The sequence below is a fragment of the Micromesistius poutassou genome (assembly GCF_964030765.1).
Source record: "Micromesistius poutassou genome assembly, chromosome: 7".
In the NCBI taxonomy this organism is placed as follows: domain Eukaryota; kingdom Metazoa; phylum Chordata; class Actinopteri; order Gadiformes; family Gadidae; genus Micromesistius; species Micromesistius poutassou.
In genome coordinates, this window is record NC_140277.1 from 3,745,906 (window position 1) to 3,766,739 (window position 20,834).

At 49.7% G+C, this 20,834-nt stretch overlaps 1 protein-coding gene across 1 annotated transcript in view; it reads left to right on the plus strand.

Annotated features, from left to right (window-relative positions):
- The window catches only part of ptk7b (protein tyrosine kinase 7b), a 67,334-nt gene that overhangs the window by 26,574 nt on the left and 19,926 nt on the right, over positions 1-20,834 (plus strand). The window contains exon 2 of the mRNA XM_084470917.1: positions 14,395-14,691. Within this exon, the coding sequence (XP_084327043.1) occupies positions 14,395-14,691 (297 nt within the window). The remainder of the gene's footprint in view (positions 1-14,394; positions 14,692-20,834) is intronic.

Consider the following 20,834-nt stretch of genomic DNA (forward strand, 5'->3'; position numbering starts at 1 on the left):
TTATGTATTCCAGGCAAGAACTAATAATAAAATAAACTAAAATAAAATAAGTCCTGCTTTATCCGGTGTGGTCTCCAGCACTCTGTGTGAATCAGGACTGCTCAGCTCAGACCTCCTCAGCATCCCAACCCTGTCCTCATTAGACCACAGCCCTGAGCAGGAACAGGCCTGCAGACGAGAGCAGGCCATTTAAGATCCCCACAGAGCACCTTTACACACACACAGGCGTACGCACATGTATGCACACACACCCCCTGAAGGCTGGAAATGGGTAGTGTGATGATGAAGCTCTTAGGCATAGACGCAAATCACTGGCACACACCGTTGCATACGGTTAGTTTATTTCTTTCTTTGTTTGGTCCAAGACCGAAAAGCACATCTTTCACCGTTTTTGTATTTTGGGGTTTCTCACAATTATCCATATGTCCCTTTCCTTGATTGCCTTCCCCCTCGTTTAATCTTTCTCCCAATTAGATTTTATGAGATACATTCACGAGGACACAATAGACTCCAGCTCCATGCACATATGTAAGACTAGCTATTGTCCACAGACATTTGCTGAGCAGATGCAGGAGGTACTTCAGAAGATTCTCCAGGCTGGAGTCTGAGGAGGAGTGTACCCGGTATGCAGGCCTGCATTAACCCCAGCAACCAGGCCTGGTTGCTGGTTTCCTGGACCAGGAATGTTCCCTGTACGGTCTAATATCAATCAGGACCGGTTCATAATTCCTCAGGGATATTTCTTTAGTTCTTTGAATACCAGGTTCTTCTCAACATGGCAACTACAGGAAGTTGCATCATCATTTTTTTTTAAATACCTTAGCTACGATTATATTAAATCAAAATGTTTGGTTTTAAGCATATGCATTTCGAAGTAAATAACAAACAGAAGATGTTTAGTGTGAATGTTTTTTTAAATATCCTTGTAATGTTGGATTGGATTATAATAAACAGCTACATTTTGTTAATCTCTGAGGTAAATAACCATTGGTAGTGTTGAGCAGAAGGGGTTTGAGCAGAAAGGTTGTTCTTTGTCCCATATCACATCCCACTCCTATTGTGGCGCCCTCTTGTAACGCAAGACCTTCACCGGTCCTACTTATCCCGCAGGAAGTCAGCTATCACTCTTCCTGTCCTATCTGAGAGTCTGGCGTCTAGATCCATATCAACGGGGCCCTTACCTGTACAAACACTTACATACGACCACAACGTAGAGACCAAACATTTCATTTCCTGCCGCCGAGGGCCCTAATCTGCCGTTCATCTGGAGAGGTGAGTGTACTGTAATCTGCTGGCGTGCTGACCGTTGACTTATGTCTCAAAACACAAAGGGCCTTTTCATGGGGGCGCCGGGCTCTGAGCTGTTTAAGCAGCCATCACCATATAATCACCATTCCCGGGCACCTGAGTGGACGGGCAACGTGACGAAGGCTGCTTGTTGCCAGGTAACGCAGCCTCTGGGTGCCGTTTGTGCCGTGATTAGACACAATCGCTGCCGTCGAAGGCTGCAAAGCATGATTGATTCTGTCAAGGCCGAGTGTAGTTTGATTGGCTGCGTTCTACTCAAACACATTTTATTTCTCAGGAGAGATGGAGGACATGTTAATAGCTGCTCTTATGTCTCTCCAATCAACACCGGTGCACTTGACTTTGTTATGTCTTCTGCCAGCTTTCACCTCTTGGCCCATGAGTGTTGCTGGCCAAAACAAATGGCCAACAGAGCGAATACAATTCACAAATGAAAATGTACAAAAGGTAGCATGTTTCCCTCTCGGTAAATCTCCTGGTTCCCCGCCTGCTGCCGGGAATTCGTAATTGTAGACCCCGCCCGCTTCTATGCTAATCGATGCATCACCGTCGCAGCCGGCGCTGGCCTCACCAGGGGAGGGGGGTCATTCCAGCGGAGGAACTTCAAATGTCTCCATCGTACTGCGGCCCACCGACCCCTAGGTCCAGAGGGACCCATCATGCCCTTTTGGAACAGAACGATGTATAGAAATCAAACCATTGAGAAATGTAAATAGATGCACTGAAATCCTTTAGAAAGGGCAGTGCTGGCGTTTCCACTCTGACTGTCAGAAAACGTTGTCTGTGAGGGTCCGTCTCTGGTGGATCTGGGAGGAAGTGGAACGGGGGGGGGAATACATTACCAGCTGCTTATATCCTGTCTAATCGCCCCTCTTTTCTCTCTGTGCTCGCTCATTTCCTCTCCTTTTTCCCTTGATTGGCAAGTTAGCGGACCACCTGCTGGCTCTCGAATGGCAGCCTGCACCCCCCCCCCCTCCTCCCCTGCCCCACTTAATTAAGGGGTGATATTCATTGTAATCAGAATCTATTAATATATGCAATGTAATCAGAATATTATAAACCGGTGGATTGAAAACCCGATCTCTCTCACTCACTCACAAACGCTTTCTCCTTCCATATTTTATTCCTGTTTTCCCTTCTATCTTCCTCTCGGCCTTTGATGTCTTTTTATGTTGTTTGTCGGATGACACACTTCCCTGTAAAGTGCCCCATTAGTGCCTTGTGTCTGCGGCTCCACCGGGGCCTCTCCGTGGGGCCCCGACACCTGGCGTGATCCGCTGGACACAGCTGGGGAAGATACTTGGCAACGTGGAACTCAAACCGCATGTCCACGTTTTCGTGTGCTCATTTCCTCTGTTGTGCGTACTCACTCAGACCTGTATCTCATCAGCCTCCATGTGCTGCCAGCCCTCTTGTGTTACGATGCGCACCGTGACGGCTGACTGAAGTGGCCGTAGCTTCCTCCGTTGAGAGAAAGGGTTCCTTTGCAGTGGGCCCACCCCTCCGCTAGACACACACGTTCACACACGCACGCCAACGACTGAGCCCCCCCTCCCCCCCCCCCTCCTCCTCCTCGGCCCGCCTTCACAGACGCTCTTTGTCACTGAGCTGGGGGTCCGTGTGAGGGAGCCACAGTGTTCCCTGGTTAAGGGGGGGGATGGGGAGTGTTGCTAATTAAGGTCTGATGACCACACACTGCTGGCTCACCGGATCCTGCAAACCAGTGCTGGGAACCCCCACCCCAACAGAGCTGACTGGAATATAGAAACAGGCTGAGAGCCAAGGGTGCTGTGAGCTAGTAAATACCTGTGTGTGTGTGTGTGTGTGTGTGTGTGTGTGTGTGTGTGTGTGTGTGTGTGTGTGTGTGTGTGTGTGTGTGTGTGTGTGTGTGTGTGTGTGTGTGTGTGTGTGGACCACCCATGCCCTTGTAACATTTTTCTTGGAGGAAGTGACTGCAGCATGAAGAGACATACGCTCAGATCCCGGTCGAGTGTGTGTAGAAGGACACCTGTGGTGTATTTCATGGGTCCATGGGGGGCTATGTACTGCGTCGCACAAGAAATTCAACCATTCATTTCTTTTTCATATAAAAAAGCCAGTACTGCTTTATCACCAGTCCGAAAAGACCGCAGTAGTTTATTATACCACAGGGGCTACCGGAGTCCTTTAGGTACACCACATGCTTCCAGAGTGGAGCACCGGATGAAGCCCGTTTGCAATGGTGTGCGATGGACAGAAACAGACATGGATGATGTGGTGTAATGGAGTCCGTATTGCACTCGGGTCGGGAGGAATCAATCAACACACACCATGGGAATGCAGTTTGTCCTTCTATCCATCCAGCCGTCTATCCATCAATCGGTTAATTATTCCATCTGCCATTCGTAATCTTCCTCCACCTCTCTCTTTATCGGACACCAGTGAATAGTTTGGACACAATTATCCAATTAAGATCAAGCCATTTTAAACCGTCCCTTTAAGGTAGCCCTTTAATTGGCTGTGAGATGGTAACCACTTTAAAATGACCAGAGTTAAAATAATAGGGCTCTTTTAAAGGGCCTCTCTCTATGGGTCCTTTATCGCCACAGATCTTCCTTCCTTCCTCCTTCTTCTACATCGCTGCCTCCTCTTCCATACTTGATCATCGCAGTGTGCCACCATTTTCCCCCGTTTGGCACCAATGTCTGAGCCTCGCCAAACGTGGAGGCATGCGAGCCAGAGACGGCCTGCAGAGACAGAGGCTGGGGCAAGGCAGCCAAGTAGTGGCCATCTGGAGCCAAGCAGGGAGAGAGGGAGGCAGGGGAGGGAGAGAGAGAGTGGGAGAGGGAGGGGGAGTGGAAGAGAGGGAGGGGGGAAGGGAAAGAAAACGAGGGGGGAGAAGAGAGGGAGAGTAAACAAGAGGGAGAAGAGAGGGAGGGGGGAGAGAAAACGAGGGGGAGAACAGAGGGTGGGGGAGGGAGAGAGAGAACGAGGAGGGAGAGGGAGAAAAAGAAAACGAGGGGGGTAGAGAGTTGAAGCGAGAGGGAGAGAAAACGAGGGGGGGGTAGAGAGTGTTGGAGAGAGAGATAGGGAGAGGGAGAGAAAAAGAGGGAGAGAGAGAGAGAGAGAGAGGGAGGGAGAGACTACCGCTCCTGCCTCCTGGTGATGTAAAGACACCACAGGCCGAGCCAGAGAAGTATTGTTGGTAGCTCCACTCTGTAGGCTGTCGGCCTACAGCAGTCGGCCCCAGCTGTCTCCGTGCCTGGCTGTTTGTTTGGGTTAGGCTTTCGATGATGATGGGGGGGCAGGGGGGGGATACATAATTTATTTCTTTCTTTCTTTCTGTTTAGGCCTCAGACATAGTTGATCCTTGAGGATCATATTTCAGAAGGCTGGAGACACGGAGACACGCCAACCCCTGTTCGCCCCCCATGCTTAATCTCCAACCCGTCTCGTTAGTCAGTCAGCGCTGTATCCACGGGGCACACGGGCACACACACACACACACACACACACACACACACACACACACACACACACACACACACACACACACTTCTATATTGGATGCCCGTCCGTGTTTACCCCAACCCGCCGCCGCCTTGAAGGAACACTCACCGTCTGGACGTTCTTCCAGAACCCCCTGAAGATGTTTAGTCCGGGGGCGGTTTACGTCGCACTCCGCCGGAGTGGACCCCACACCGTCGTTCAAACCGCCGTTTGATCGCAACTCTAAACTCCAAACTCGTTATTACTCAGACCCTTGGGCGGAGTGCTCTGTGAGCGTTTGTACAAACGCTTGGCGTTGGTCCTATCGTCCATCGAGCGTACATTCTTTGTTGAGACGGGAAGCTAAACACGCACGTTGTGTTCTGCTGTGGTGGTGGTGGTGGTTCTCCGGGCCCCTGCTAGAGTGCTTCATTATTGGATTAGGGGGGCCGGTTATGTAGGACCAAAGGGAGCCGCCCTGGCCCGGTTTCGCTCTACCTGGGCAAACGCTAAGCCCCTGCTAATCTAATAATTGCTCGCATATTCACGGTCCTGCTGCCGAACGCAGCTGCAGGCATGGTTGGTTCGTCGTCTAAAAAAGAATGGGGAAAAAAAAACCTGGGTGAATCATGGGTAATATTACCCAGGGGCCCTTTCATCGCTCGGGATCAGTGCAGTCGTCTCTGGGTGTTGTGGGTAAACTTGTATGCGTATTTCTGTGTGTTTTCACCAGCCCATACGCTTTGATCGCTCGAGGCAGAGACGATGAAATGTCAGTCTCTCTCCCCCCTTCCACAGTACTTCAGCTTAGCCCCCCGTCTGCACATGTGCGCCGTTACTGGGAGATGGAGTGATACAGTAAGAGATGCCCGCGCTGCAACAGCCGGCCTCCCTTTATGAGCGGGTGTTGACAGTCGAGGGAGGGCAGACGTCTCTATTCTGGATGTGGAATGGCAGCGGTGGAGCTCGGGGGAACAGGGGGGCCTGGATCCCTGGAGGAGGTGCAGAAGGATGGGCGATACCGTGGCTGGTATCACCGCTGAAAGCCTTCGTGTCTCCTTTGAACCACACAGCGGTGTGGTTCATTCGCGTGAACGTGGATGCCGAACGTGGATGCCGTGTTCGGTTAAGGAAATGAACAGAGATGTAGCGGCGTCCTCTTATGTTTCATCAAAGATTCATCGATAAAAACACATTTTATATGATTCTTGGTTATCTCATTAATCTAGTCTAGTTAAGTTATTTTTATTAATAATAATAATCGCTTGGTGCTAAATGCCCTGCCCGGTCTCCGATGTTTTGCTCGGAAACTACACATTTATATTTGAGTGTGGGGTGTCACTGAAAGGAGTTGTTTCCCCGAAGGGGTCCTTCTCTCTGTAGGCGTTTTGATTCCAGGTTATGCCTTGCAGACACTACACACATTGAAGACTAATGTCTTTAATGTGAAGCATTTGACCTGTGAACCCCCCCGCCGAAACCCCCGCCCCTCAACTGGCGCCACACCATAACGGTGATCAAAAGGGCGAAGGACTCGAGCCCTCTCAGAGGAACACTTGGGCGACGGCTCTGGTGCCACCAACACCCACCTTGACTCCCACCTCCAGTGCACTTATTAAGAGATTCATACCTGCGGTCAAGCCACCCCCCCCTCAACCCCTCCCTCACACTTACATGAGTGTTAGTGTTGCTCTTTGTTATCTGTAACTGGGACCTGATGCGGGGGCCGTGTTCAACTTCAAAGGCGGACGTCAGCTTGGCCGGCAGCCAGCCATCGACGTGCCTCGCTTTGAATTCGACTCTGCCGTGATCTCTACACAAGTCATGCCGCTCTTGTTCGAGAGAAGAGGGCTAATTGTGTGAGCCGTCACAACCGAGATCAGACGTCTGCCAATCGTTTTCGTGTGTGTGTGTGTGTGTGTGTGTGTGTGTGTGTGTGTGTGTGTGTGTGTGTGTGTGTGTGTGTGTGTGTGTGTGTGTGTGTGTGTGTGTGTGTGTGTGTGTGTGTGTGTGTGTGTGTGTGTGTGTGTGTGTGCGCGTGTGTGTGCGCGTGTGTGCACCGTTTGGAGAGAGAGGAAGGGAAGGCGAGAGAGGGAAGGTAATGAAGGCTGGAGGAGTGGAGAGAGAGGTGGTGGATACGGTTGCCATGCTACCGTTGCTTGGTGGTAATGCATCTAGGGGGTCCGTCTTTGTGTAGGCCGCTGCAGAGTGCGCTGCGAGACACGGAGCGAGGCGACGGGGACCAGGTGGAGTATTCCTGGGGAGGGTTTGACATAACGAGCCAAGCCTCTTACTTGTTGAGAAGTATAGTCCTATCTCCACCCACCCATCCTCAACCCCCACCCTACACCCTCTACACCCCTCCACAAAGACCCCACTACCTGATAGTATGATACAATGTGCTCCGTGATTGGATCAGTCAGGACATGTGCCTTCCAGCAGTACATGAATATAACATTTATTCGGGCTTTTGCTCCTTTGAACATGTTTTCCATTAAATTCCTTGGAATGGAATAAATCTGATAGCGTAATTTGATTTAGGTTGTCCTGAATGAGGGCTCCAGCCTCAGAGAAGAGACTGGATTTACTCTGAGTTTGAGCCTCTGCTGCAGTCTGCTCGATCTCTGTTGGGTCACGTTGCCTCAGCTGACCTCTTCAAGTCACGCTGCCTCATCCGACCGCCTCTTCCTAAGCCTCCTTTATCACGCCTCCTCAGCCGACCTCCTCTTCCTCCACCAGCCTCCTTCATCACGCCGCCTCAGCCGACCTCCTCTTCCTCCACCAGCCTCCTTCCTGGTCCTCCCCGGGAGGACAGCTGTCAGGGTGGCTGCTGATGCAGGCGCTCAGAACCACTGGCCAGCACGATTAACCAAGCATGCAAACACACTCCGGAGAGGATGTAGCCGACATCAACGCTGAAATTAACCAAACTTTGTGGTTCATGGCTTCCTAAGACAGGTGTGTGTGTGTGTGTGTGTGTGTGTGTGTGTGCGCAATACCACTTCTGTGCCTCTCTCGCACATTAGAGTAGCATTATAGAGTACATCATTAAACTGAAGTTGAGAAGATCAGGCTTTTATATTTTGGGATATAATTTCCACTTTAATAGTATGCACACAATGCCTCATCCTTTATTTATTTTCAGCCTGATTTTAGGTTCATCAATTAATGAGAGAAGAAAGAGGCATAATTAGTCGTTGTTTCATAGTAGTATTGCACTAGGACAGAACTGGCAGTTTATGTGTTAATTAGCAGGACTGTAATGGGTTCTTGTCAACTGCTTTTTTTCAGTGTATTTAACAAGGTCTTAAACGCCCCCAGGAAGGTGCACTATTCCAGAACTGTGCACCCCAGTGTAATGTTATGTAGAAAATGACAAAATGCCCTCCCTTGAAATCAGAAGAAGCATACCCAAGGTTCCTCATGGCCACACACACACACGCACAAATGCAAGAGCTCTTATCAAGGACGGCTGTTGATTCCCAGTCTTTGCTGTTTTCCCCACTAATTTTCTTGACATCTTAGTCTACAAAGAGTTTTTCAAAGGAAGTGCGTATATTCTTTCACTTTTTCGCCATTTGGGGAAAACAAATGTTTCTCTCTCTCTTGGCTCTCTCTCGGCTCCGCTGATGTTATCTGGTGCCACTTCAGAACATGATCAAATGCTCTCTGGTCAAATCTAATAATGATTAAAAATGGAGACACCATTGTGGAGTTGTGCAGGCCAACGTCTAGGCCCTGCTGCTGACCGGCTCCAGCTGTGGGTTAAAGACTCGTGGTGCACAGGGTGGGATTTAAAACCAGGTTAACACCAAAGAGTGACTGACCCGTCAATTGCGTTCACACCTCGTCAAAGGGGTATTTTTGGATTGTTTTGATTGCAATTTAATGTCTGTAGTCATCCTTTTTTTAAATATTTTTTAAAATGCTTAATATTTAAAAAAATAAAAATAAAAATAAAAAACAATAAAACAGACAATTGTTTTGTAAATAGTAATTATTAATATGAAATTAATCAAGATCAGTGAATTAAGGGGGCATGTAAAGATTCTGAAAATGAAGATTGCAGTACATTACAATCTTGCGGGTTTTTTTTATCAGTAATTTAGCTAAGGCAAAAGACTCATCCATGTAAAAGAACAACTTCCCCTCTGTCCCTACATCCACCCACATCTCTGCCACACCCACCTCCTCCACCCCCACACCTAGTCTATACCGTAAAGACAGGAATGCAAATGCTGTTAGTCGCCCATTCCAGAGCAACATGGAATTTGCAGTAATTTGCTTTGGAACTCGCCCAGTTAGAAGCAGAGCGCTGTACATAATGGAACAGCCCCCTGCACGGCTTAAGACTCATCGGTTTCCCCCATTTCATAACTCACAAGTCATGACTTAAAGGGTTGACACCCGTAAATGAGCCGTCTCGTACCGTCTTCAAAGTATTGATGTGGTCAGTGCATCTCTCTCTAATCCTGTGGGGGGCATTTCCTCCCACTTTGAAGTCCTGCTGTTTGTTGTCAAACTTGTGTACTAGGCTGATGTAATCTCCAGCCTTGCTGCTTTAATCGCTAATGGAGTTATGTAGATTGTGACGCCCGAGGCCTGGGTGTGTGCGTGTGCAAATCTGAGGGAAAACAGTGCGTCTAATGTTCCTTCCCTTCCGTTATAAGAGGAATCCAATTGATTGAATCTCATCAACATTATCGTTGTCGCCTAAATGTAATCAAATTTATTATTTGAATTACCCTTTTCCAAGTATAGTGTCACGCATTTCGCACAAGGCTGTGTGAATGTGTGTTGCATACCTGTGCGGGGTGCTAAGTGTTGGCCCGAGGCCCTGGGTTCTGCTCCACCTGACTCCCTTGACATTTGTTTAGATGTTTTCCCCTGACAGATTGATTAAGCACGCAGACAAGGGCATGCTGGAAAACCTCACGGCAGATGACTGTGACGGGGGTGATGAGTGATGTGTGTGTGTGTGTGTGTGTGGTCACCCTCCAAGGGAGAACTTCCAGAGATGCGGGGCAGACCCTTTGTGGCGACACCAGATTGCTGACTCGCTGCCGTGCAACAGAAGAACGGCCTCCTGATTAGAGATGTACCCGTTCCCATACCATTTTTTTTTTTCCTTCATTACAATTCCTGAACCCGAGTATCGGCCGATATAGCATCTAGCATCGTAGCTACTTCTTTGCCTGTGTAGTAAATGAGCTAGTCATGTGATGGTATCGGATCGGTGCTAAAACTTGGGTACTCACTGATACCCGATTTATGCAATTTAGGCAGTATCGTAGGAATTTCCGATGCTGGTATCACTATTGGCACAACTCTAGTAGCACAACTACTCCAGATTGCAGCCTCAGAGTCTAGGAATAACAAGCAAAGCACTTATTCACTTCAAACACACAAATTTGTGATTTGTTGCTGTTTTGTACGAGGACATTTTCACCCTGTGTTTCATGTAGCTCAACAATAACAACCTCTTTGAAATCGTTTTATTCCTCTTGAGTGTTCACAGAGGGCTCATCCAAAAGGCATGCCACACGTCACAGGAGCATAGTGGCGTATCGGTCTCACAGCCCTTCTGTGTTTCAGAGCAGTCTTGCATTACAACCAGGGGCAAATACCGCCGGAGAAACAACAGGGGTCGATCAGCAGGGTTATATTCTGTGGACTTCCAACAGCTCCTTGTTGAATCTGGGTATCGAGCCAGTTGTCAACACTTGGACTCACACATAAACACACTAGCAATGCATACACAATTCATGCCCGATTGTCTCTAACTCACTCACATATTGATATAGAGATAGATAGATATAGCTATAGATAGATATACATATGGTTAATGGTAAATGCTGGATAAATAAAGCTATAGATAGAAAGATAAATAGATATAGCTATATACTGTAGATGGATGGATATAGCTATATAGATAGATATAGCTGTAGAGTTAGAGATATCTATAGTTATAGATATCCATGGGTAATATATATAAAAAATGCTGGGTCTTGTGGAACCGACATGGTACCCTCTCCCCCAACTTGCCATATCCTCTCGCTAGCCTGTTAACTTCCCCAAACGCAATGTGTGCATTTGACAGCGAAAGAGGTACTGAGATGGTGCACGAGTCAGAGACAAAGGGAGAGCGAGGCAGCCTATGGGGCCCATCATGCTGTAGACAACATGTCAGAAAAACTTAAGTATGCTACAGCCGGGCTGACTACATGCTGACAGACTGACACCCCAGCCCTGCCTAATGGGGCAGGCAGGCGGAGCCAGCAGAATCCCTCTCCATGCAGATATCCCCTCCTCGCTCTCTCCTTCAGCCTAAACCTGCCAAATCTAACACTATGAGCCAATCGTGGCTTTGAGAATACAGCACAGCACAGCACACGCTTGGCCAAATTCGGCTCATCATCTCCAGTGTCAGAAGGCCTCGCTGGCTGCATGATATGGAGAGGAATCTGTCTATGGTCGGTCTGCCAGTTCTGTCCTAGATACATTAGAGGCAAACCAAACCTTAATATATTCAAAGAGTCGGATTGTATTCTGTCATTTAATGCATATGATACATGAATCTAACATTGGTTATGGTTGTGTTCATTATTGTCTATAGGGTTCTGATGGGGTCACAGGACATTGCTATAGATATAACATGTCATGCCATTTTAGCAAACCATTTTAATTATAGGTCTCATGGGCGTCTACGTATCTATGAACTGACTGCCTAATGATTCACAGACACGAGCGAATCAATGGGTACGGAGTATACTTTGACCAGGACATTGATATTACCGCCGCATGTAAACAATATCAGTGAAAGCGGATGCAAAACAGTTTAAGTTGGGGTCGCAAACATGATCAGAGCTAGAAACTGTGTCCCGTGCCAAAAGGATGGAGAACCACTGCCGCTGAGCATTCCAGTGCTGTAGGGCATGCTGGCAGTGGTTCAGTCTGTAGACGGACAGATGAGGGACAGATGGACGGGTGTGGAGTAACGTGTATGTGTCCATGGTTTTATAGTGTGTGTGTGTGTGTGTGTGTCTGTGTCCGTGGTTCTATAGTGTGTGTGTGTCCATGGTTGTATCGTGTGTCTATGTTAGTGGTTGTGTAACTTGTGTTGTCATGTGGATATGTAGGTCACCACGCCGTCTTGTGTTTGAACAGACCGATAAACTTGGCCCTCTCTCTCAGAGCCGATGGACTCGGCCCAGCTCTGTCATCTTACGGCCGCCCCTCCTTTGTTCTCTTCTTGTCTCTCTTTCCATCTCACTATCTCCCTCCTTCTCCCTCTCTTTCCTCCCTTTCCTCCTCTGTGACTCTCCCCCGCTCTCTCACTTGTCATTTTGCGGTATGTGGAAACGTCTTATCTGTTTGCACTATCTCGACTTAGATTTTTTTTCCTTGGTAGTTTGTGTGTTCTCTCTCGCTCTCGCTCTCTCTCGCTCTCTCTCTCTCTCTCTTTTCCTTCCCCCCCCCCCCCCCATGTCAGCATGCATCTCAGATGAAACCATCAACACCATGCCTTGGTTGTGTGATGTGGCTTCTGAAGGTAACACCACAGGGAGGGGGGTGGGGTCTGTGTGTGTGTGTGTGATGGAGGTTTGCGTGCTAGCCCCAGCTGCATGCTTGGCTCACTCATTGGCGCAGACGTAGCGCCCTGTCAGGGAACATTAGCTGTGAGGGGGCGCCAGTCTCGCTCAGATGAAACGTTTTTTTTTTTTCCTGTTCTTTTGTCTATTTCTGCGACTCATTTACAGTCTTGTGAATGAACATGCAGCCGCGGCCTTTGCGTGGGCAGTGGGACCTCGCGCTCTTATGGTCTTGTGGTCTTATGGAGTTGCCTCGGGATGAGTCGCAGATGGCTGTGAGCATGCCTCTGTTCCTCACGAACCATCATGCATCCCCTCCACATGCTGCCTGTATGTCTTCCTTTCTCTGTCTGCCGCCTGTCTCCCTTCGTCTCGTCCGTCGGTGTGTCCCACATCCTGTCAGCTGTCTGTCTGTCTTTGTGCCCGTTTGCTGCCTGGCCCTTTATCCTGTCTGTCTTTCCACTGTCCAATTGCACGGTTTGTCTGTCTTGAATCCGCCTGTCCAACTGCCTGTCTTCCCCACATCTCTCTACCTGCCCACCTGTGGCAAGACAAAGGCCTGCCTCATGGGAGCGCTGAGTGGGACGCTCTGAGACGGAGGAGAGGGGTGGTGTAGAAGGGCAGGGGCGGAGAAGAGTCAACGATGGAGGAATAGCCCTTGTTGCCCGTCGGCAGTGAGCTCAATGATTTAATACTAGTGAAAGATCCCCACACACTCTTTCCTTGTTTGTTTTAATCCCAAGGGAGATGAGCCAAGAATAATGCATGCACACACACACACAGGCAGACACACAGGCAGACACATGCACACACAGGCAGACACACGCACACACAGGCAGACACACGCACATGCGCAGACAAACACACAGGCAGACACACACAGGCAGACACATGCACACACAGGCAGACACATACAGGCAGACACATGCACACACAGGCAGACACACAAACACACAGGCAGACACATACATAGGCAGACACACACACGCACGCAGTTACGCACACACACACACACACACACACACACACACACACACACACACACACACACACACACACACACACACACACACACACACACACACACACACACACACACACACACATCGCCTGTCCATTGACGCCTCTAGCAGAACGTTCCTTAGCGTTGCATAGTCTGACGGAATGATAATATTGTTTGATGCAGGCCTGCGAAGGAGCAGTCCTTTCATACCGAGGAGCTGGGTTATGAATGAGGTCACAGAGGAACTCATTCCCAGCTAGCAGGATGGCTGCAGCTGCCTGGGGAATGAGGAAACACGTTGACATTGGCAAATCACGGGCTTGAGTAGTTCTGGGAACATTGATAGAAACGCTATTGATCATGCATTCCAATTTACTTTCTTTTCTATGGCCCTTTTGTCTCCTGTCCTTGACTAAGTAATCCCCTTTCAAGTCCCCGTACACCGTATCACCCTATGTATGTTGCATTATAAATTGAACCTTGCAGTGCTGCAATGACTCAAACTGTCCCTGCTCCCTGCCTCTGAGTCACGGTTAAATAGGGCAGAAACAATGTCAGCCACACAGACCGTGCAGAGGATATAAAAGATTTAAGTGGTGCTGGGGGTAGGTCTGCAGCACACCGTGTGTCTTGGTTTATTTTAATAGGGCTGTCTCACGCAGCGCGTGTGTCTGTCTGTGTTTGTTCAAATGTGTGTGTGTGTGTCTCCTCCAGTCCTTGTATGAGGACACAGAATCACAAAGAATACCAGAACTCCCCAGCAGTGGGTTTTCTGATCATTTACAATGATTACAAGTCAAAAGCTGAAGCCAGGATTAAATGACTTCACAGTGCTAAGTGGGCGGCTGTGGTGGGCTCTAAATGAATGGAAACTCCAGTAAACTGTTAACTGCGACCCACTTGTAATCTAATCATCTCAATTCCCATTCTCCCTTCTCCCTCCTCTCCTCCCTCTCTCCCCTCCACCCCGTCCTCCCCTCTCTCCCCCCCCCCCCTCCTCCGTCCTCCTCTCCCCGTCCACAGCTCTGTCCACGGCCACGGCTGCCATCCAGTTCACCAAGGAGCCCAAGTCCCAGGATGCATTGCACGGCCGCAGCGCCATGCTCCGCTGCGAGGTCAGCGACCCCGCCGACATCACCTACCGCTGGCTGCACGACGGCCAGCCCCTGGAAAGCAGCGAGCGGCGCTTCCAGGAGAATAGCAACCTCAAGTTCACCGCCGTGGACCGCCTGCTGGACGCCGGCAACTTCGAGTGCGTGGTGGAGAACACGGCCTCGGGCGAGGTGCTCCACTCCACCAACGCTTCCTTCAACATCAAGTGTGAGTGAAAGCGCGCGTGTTGTTGTCGGAATGGAGCCGATGCCCTCAGGGGAGTGATGGTGTGCCCTTTCTTGAAAGGCCGGTTTATGTATGTCATGGTGATTCCATTCTACTATATATTTTTTTCCTGTTAATTCTAAAATCAAAAAACACACATTTGTATTTTATAACTGGCACCATGTCTTCAATGTCGCACACCGAGATAATTTATAATGCATCGATGGATCCATGGGAGCCCATCGAGTCCTCAGTCTGCAGCACTGACACCACTAACCCTAACCTCACTAACTCTAACCCTAACACCACTAACCCTAACCTCTCTAACCCTAACACCACTAACCCTAACCTCACTAACTCTAACCCTAACACCAGTAACCCTAACCCTAGCACCACTAACCCTAACCTCACTAACTCTAACCCTAACCCTAACACCAGTAACCCTAACACCAGTAACCCTAACACCAGTAACCCTAACCCTAGCACCACTAACCCTAACCTCACTAACTCTAACCCTAACCCTAACACCAGTAACCCTAACACCAGTAAACCTAACCCTAGCACCACTAACCCTAACCTCACTAACTCTAACCCTAACCCTAACACCAGTAACCCTAACACCAGTAAACCTAACCCTAGCACCACTAACCCTAACCAAGCCCCACTGGGTACTGCCTATGAAGATGTGATTGTAGTGACCCTCGCCGGCCCCCAGGGATACCCAATCTCAACAGGGCCGCTGCTCCTCCAGTTTCTGGATCAAATCAACCAGACAAAGGTGTGGGTGTTGGGTGACAGTGAGGGAGCACTGGGCAGGAACACTTCCTGTCCTACCTGGTTCTGTGTGGCTTCTCCTTCCCCCCCAGCTCTCCATCCTCCTCTCCACACAGAAACTGGATACATGCACCACCAAGCATGTGTTTCCAGTTTCAAACTTTCTTGTATCTTTTTCCCTCTCTCTCGCCTCGCTCTCTGTTCTCTCGCTCTCTTCGCTCTCTCTCTCTCTTGCTTCACTCTCTCTTCTCTCTGCCTCTCTCTATCTCTCTGCCTTTCTCCACTCTCTCTCTCCGCTCTTTCTCTCCGCTCTCTCTCTCTCCCTCTCAGTTCCGTTGTGTAACGCCCGCTCTCTCCATTCCCGGACAACGACCTTCCAGCCATGTAATTATTTACGGTTCGGATGAACCGCGGCCTCCCAGTGGTGTATTAATCAGCCCTCATCCTCCTGAGCACGTTGCCCCTTAAGGCGGGGTTCTGAGAGTCCAGGAGGTCTCGTGTGGGCTCGTTCGTTCCGTTCCCATAAGTGCAGTGAAGCAACAGGCTTGAGTTTCGTGAGGAGCCCTGGGAATGCACACATCCCCGCGTGGGCTAAATGGAGACCTTGTAAGTGTATTGTTTGAGACTCAATGGTACTAGTTGTTATTGTGTGAGGCGGGGTGGGGGGGGGGGGTGGTGGTGGAGGAAAAGTGCTTTGTCTCTAAAGAACCACCGTGGGTCCGGACCATTACTGTTGGCCCACTTGGGCAAAACACAAGCTAGCATCGCAAAGCTAAACAAAGCCTGCTGCATTGGATCCGTGTTCTCTCTTTCAGCGCAGGCCTACCGGGAGGCTGTTCTTTGTGCCGGCAATTAGGACTCCTTTAAATGGCTGAATACACTAGTGCCGAGCAAGGCCAGGGTATATGCTTGTGTTCGTACACGGAGTCACCTAACCCACGCAGCCCTCATTGGACCATTTTTTTCTCTTCGGTGTCGCAATTAAAAAATGATGCAGTGTTTTTAATAAACGCCAGACGAACGACGTTGCGGTGACATGAATCAGGCGAGGCCAAACAGGTGGAGCATGAAGCGTTTGTTTGGGAACAGGCGGTTGTTGTCGTTAGGCAGAGTTAGCTGTGTGGCCGGCCTTGATACTCCCACGCACCGCGTGGGAGCTGTTTTTCTCTCGGGAGATCTTGTTAGGAATCAGACTTATTTATTATTTTAATTAAAAAGGAGGAAAGGGTTTAAAGCAGCGATATGCTCGTAAATAATAACGGTGAACATGTTTGTCCTGTAAGAATCTGGACGCACCAAACGATGGATGATGATTCAATGGTTTGGAGATAAGACAATTTCAGATGTGCGCTTTGGTTTATTCTTGGCTACAGCTCCCACTGATGCTTGGCAGTCAAAGGACTTCAGCGGAGCTCATGGGGGGATGTGTGTCTTTGTTTCCACATTCCTCGGCATCAGCGATGGTCGGGGATCCATAACAGAAATGGAACTTCAAATGCCTATCCAAGAATTAAGGCAGAACTGTGTCAAACCGTACGATGTGGAAAACACCTGCGATGCCATTTTGTATCGTACTAGAGATCGGAAAGACACACACACACACACACACACACACACACACACACACACACACACACACACACACACACACACACACACACACACACACACACACAGTAGAAAACAGACACGGATGAAAACACACACACACAGACGAAAACACAGTAGAAGATACACACATTCGAAAACACACACACACGAGAACACACACACACACGTCTTAATCCATTCCTCTTGCCGTTTACTGGCAGTCGTCTTCTCTTACTTACAGCATCACAGAGACCTTCCACAAAGTGGATAAGAGCAGACGTGGCTCAGATAACAAGACCTTAATGGATGTGCTGCTATCAGACCCAAATGGAAACACACGCCAAACACACATAGCGGCAACTTCTTGTTATCACTGAGGAGAATGTTACACACACTAGGCTCCCCTACCAGCCCCTTCTCACTCCTCCACCGATACGAGCAGATAAGGAAATGCTTAGTGGAGTAGATAGCATAGATGGCCGCACAGTGTTTCTGTATGGCACACATGCTGCTTGTGTTCCCCGCGTAGCATGATGGAGCAGGGCAGGAACTCATCCTGGCCCCCATCCCTCTCTCTCTCTCCGTGTGCTCCGAGCAGCGAGCGTGCCTTGGCTCCATTCAGCTGTGTCTTATCGGCTCTCCAGCCCCCGCCCCAAGCCAGACCACTCCGCTGGAATTAGGGGGGGGGGGGTCGTGTTATGACATACGCTCCCTATATTTCCCCAACATGAATTTAACGGGCAATCAAGCCACACAGAGCCCCAGGGAAGACGGTCCGACGGACCCCCTCACCCCCTCTCTCTCCTGGCCTGCTCTGTCCCACCAGCCCTGACTCAGAATCAGGGTGCAGTCATGCATCTGCTGGTTTGCGTGTGTGATGGCACTGTTGTCCCGGGGATGGAGGTCATCCTTATGAATATTGTGTGTGTGTGTGTTGCTCATCGGGTTGGGGGCCGTGTCGTTCACCGTCGTTCTGGAAACAGACGCCTAGACTAATCTCTGGTAGCCATACCCCCCATTTTGCAATCTTGTTAAATGCTTGGAGGTACCTCTGGTGAATTTATATTTATAACAGCCCCTCATAAATCCTGAGGTAGCCATTTGATTGGTTATGAACGCTGCCTCCAGTAAAGGGCGCCTGTGGCGTATCGCCGTGGTAACAAAGACCTGGCAACGTGAGATTTACCCTCTGCATGACTTGATCTGATAGAAGTGTTGAAGTCTGAATTTATAATCACACCACACAGACGGGCTTAAAAGGTGTTAAATCTGTCAACATGTTCAGTTTAGATGAATCACAGCCTTGTGTTTCACTCTCCCGTTTAGATTATCCCTCTCTCACTCTCTACCTCTACCTATGCCTTTCTCCCGGTGCCCTGTCATAGCATGCGAGGGCAGCATCGCCCCTAGACGACTCCTAGTGTTCCCAGTGCCTGGCCCGTGGACCCAGTCAGCCAGAGCTGATGGAGCCTGACACCTCGTTACACCGGGCCCGCGGTGCTCAGAACCAGGCCCGAGGCTTCCATATCACAAACGACAGTGGGGGAACTCAGCTTGGGCTGCTGGGCCTGCTGACATTTCCATACTCGGCCGGGCTGTCACGAAGACACACGCACACGCTCACAGGCATGCACGGACGTACGCATGCACACACACGCACGGCCTAGTTCATACGCATACATAAGGACACACTCATACACACACACACACATACAGACACGCATATAGACACCCAGGCATACATACATACACATACATACAGACACCCACCCATGCATGCAGACATACATGCACGCATGCAGACACTCATACGGGCACACACACAGCCACACTTATCTCCCTCTTGCTACAGAGGAGCTGAAGTGCCTTGACGGCGTCTCAATCTTTGAGCAACTCTGATGTTGACAGCACTTCCTACACTGCCTCCCCAACCTGACATTAACAGCCCCCCCCACCCCCTAAATTTATGACGTTGACGCTGCTCTGACACTGCTCTTACACTCCCAGCATGCCTCAGTCTGACTCAAGTTTACAAAGCTTGGCTCGCATTCAACCTAGTCTTCCTTTTCCCTTTGTTAAAGCAAGATGAGGCGTGCATTGTGACGTAAGTTGTTATCTTTATTACTGGAGTAAATAATTCTGTACGGTGGTTTCCTTTCATCTGTGCGGTTCGCAGCAGCAGGGTGTGGTACAGTAAACATATGGCTTCCAATGGGAACTGCCAAGAGGCAGAGACAGCTGCAGGGGTAATTGTGTGCGGGGACTGATTAGACTTCATTACTCGTGATTGACTGCTGAACAGACATTACCCGGTGTTCAACCTCACCGTGCAGCCTGGGCACAGTAAACACGAATATACAAGCATGGTTTTTCCAGATAATCCTTGCTGCTGTCGGTGATCACACAAGAGGGGTGTGTGTGTGTGTGTGTGTGTGTGTGTGTGTGTGTGTGTGTGTGTGTGTGTGTGTGTGTGTGTGTGTGTGTGTGTGTGTGTGTGTGTGTGTGTGTGTGTGTGTGTGTGTCCGCCCCACAAGGATCAAATCTACGTCCTCTTTCTACTTACCGAACTGCTGTTGTACTTAAAGCTGATTGGCTGTGAGACAGACCCACACACACCAGCCAGAGGTCCAAAATGAAGTGTGTGTTCTCTCCAACGTTCCCTACCGTCCCGGGCCCCTCCCCTCAGCGTGGTTCACGGATGGCCGGGTCCTCCCACTAATCACATCCCGCTCCCCGGCGTCACATGCTCACACGGCGCTCTGAAGCGTGTGTGCGTTAGACCGAACACAACATAGCCACAGTGTACATAACAATTAGCCTACCTGCTCGCTCACGCACAATATCTGATGACACACGTCCACATACCAGAGCGGGGCTTTCCCAGAATGCCCGGGGTTTTGTTTGTTTGTTTACAGTCAACACAAACACTGGCGGCACCGTCTCATGTCTGCTGGGAAATTAGCTTCTACGTAATAAAAGATGAACAGTAAGAGCTAGGTTCCTGCTGTCCGTTTGGAACAGTGCACGGAGGCTCAGCTGTGGAGTGATTCGCTGGAGAGAACGATACTTGAGTCAGGATGTTTCCCGAGTGGGGGGGGTGGTGGTGCTAGTTGGAGACTCAGCTCCATCACACATCTTCCCAGAAAGGGGAGACGGAGGAGGTTTGTAAAGGCAGGGCAAATGAATCCAGAATAACCCAATTAGGCTCTAAGATTAGATAGACCTTAGGCCAGATCCATTGGTTTCACTTTGCCCATGGGTAATGGCGGTAATGGGAGGAATGTTTCACCGCGAAACGTTCTCAAGTAACATTGTTGTTTGAGTCGGGAGCCAGCGCTAACGATCCTGGCGTTCCCCCCCTGACCGGACTGGAGGGATTCATCACAGCACCAGGACAGGTTCCTAACGGAGCGCCCTGGTTCGGTTCCCAGCAGCGCCGGGGTTTATGCCCTCTGTGCTTGCCGCAATGGCCCTCCAGTCGTTACAGACGCAGGCCCGGGTACGGCCGGCTGTACGTCCAGCACCCCGTAAAGGGCTGGGCTCCCTCCCCCCACGGTGCCCAGTGTTACCGCTGCCCGACTTCATTAGAAAAAACGGTTGCAGTTCAGTCTCACAATTTTCTTTATTATTTTTTTTCTAGTCGACGTCCGTCCTGTTGTCATGACGATGCAGTCCAGCCCCGGCCCCTGGGCCCTGGCTGCTGCTGCTGCTGCTACATCCATTAGCATCGTTGAGGAGCCACAGATCTCTCTCTCTCTCGGTCTCTGTGTCTGTATCTCTCT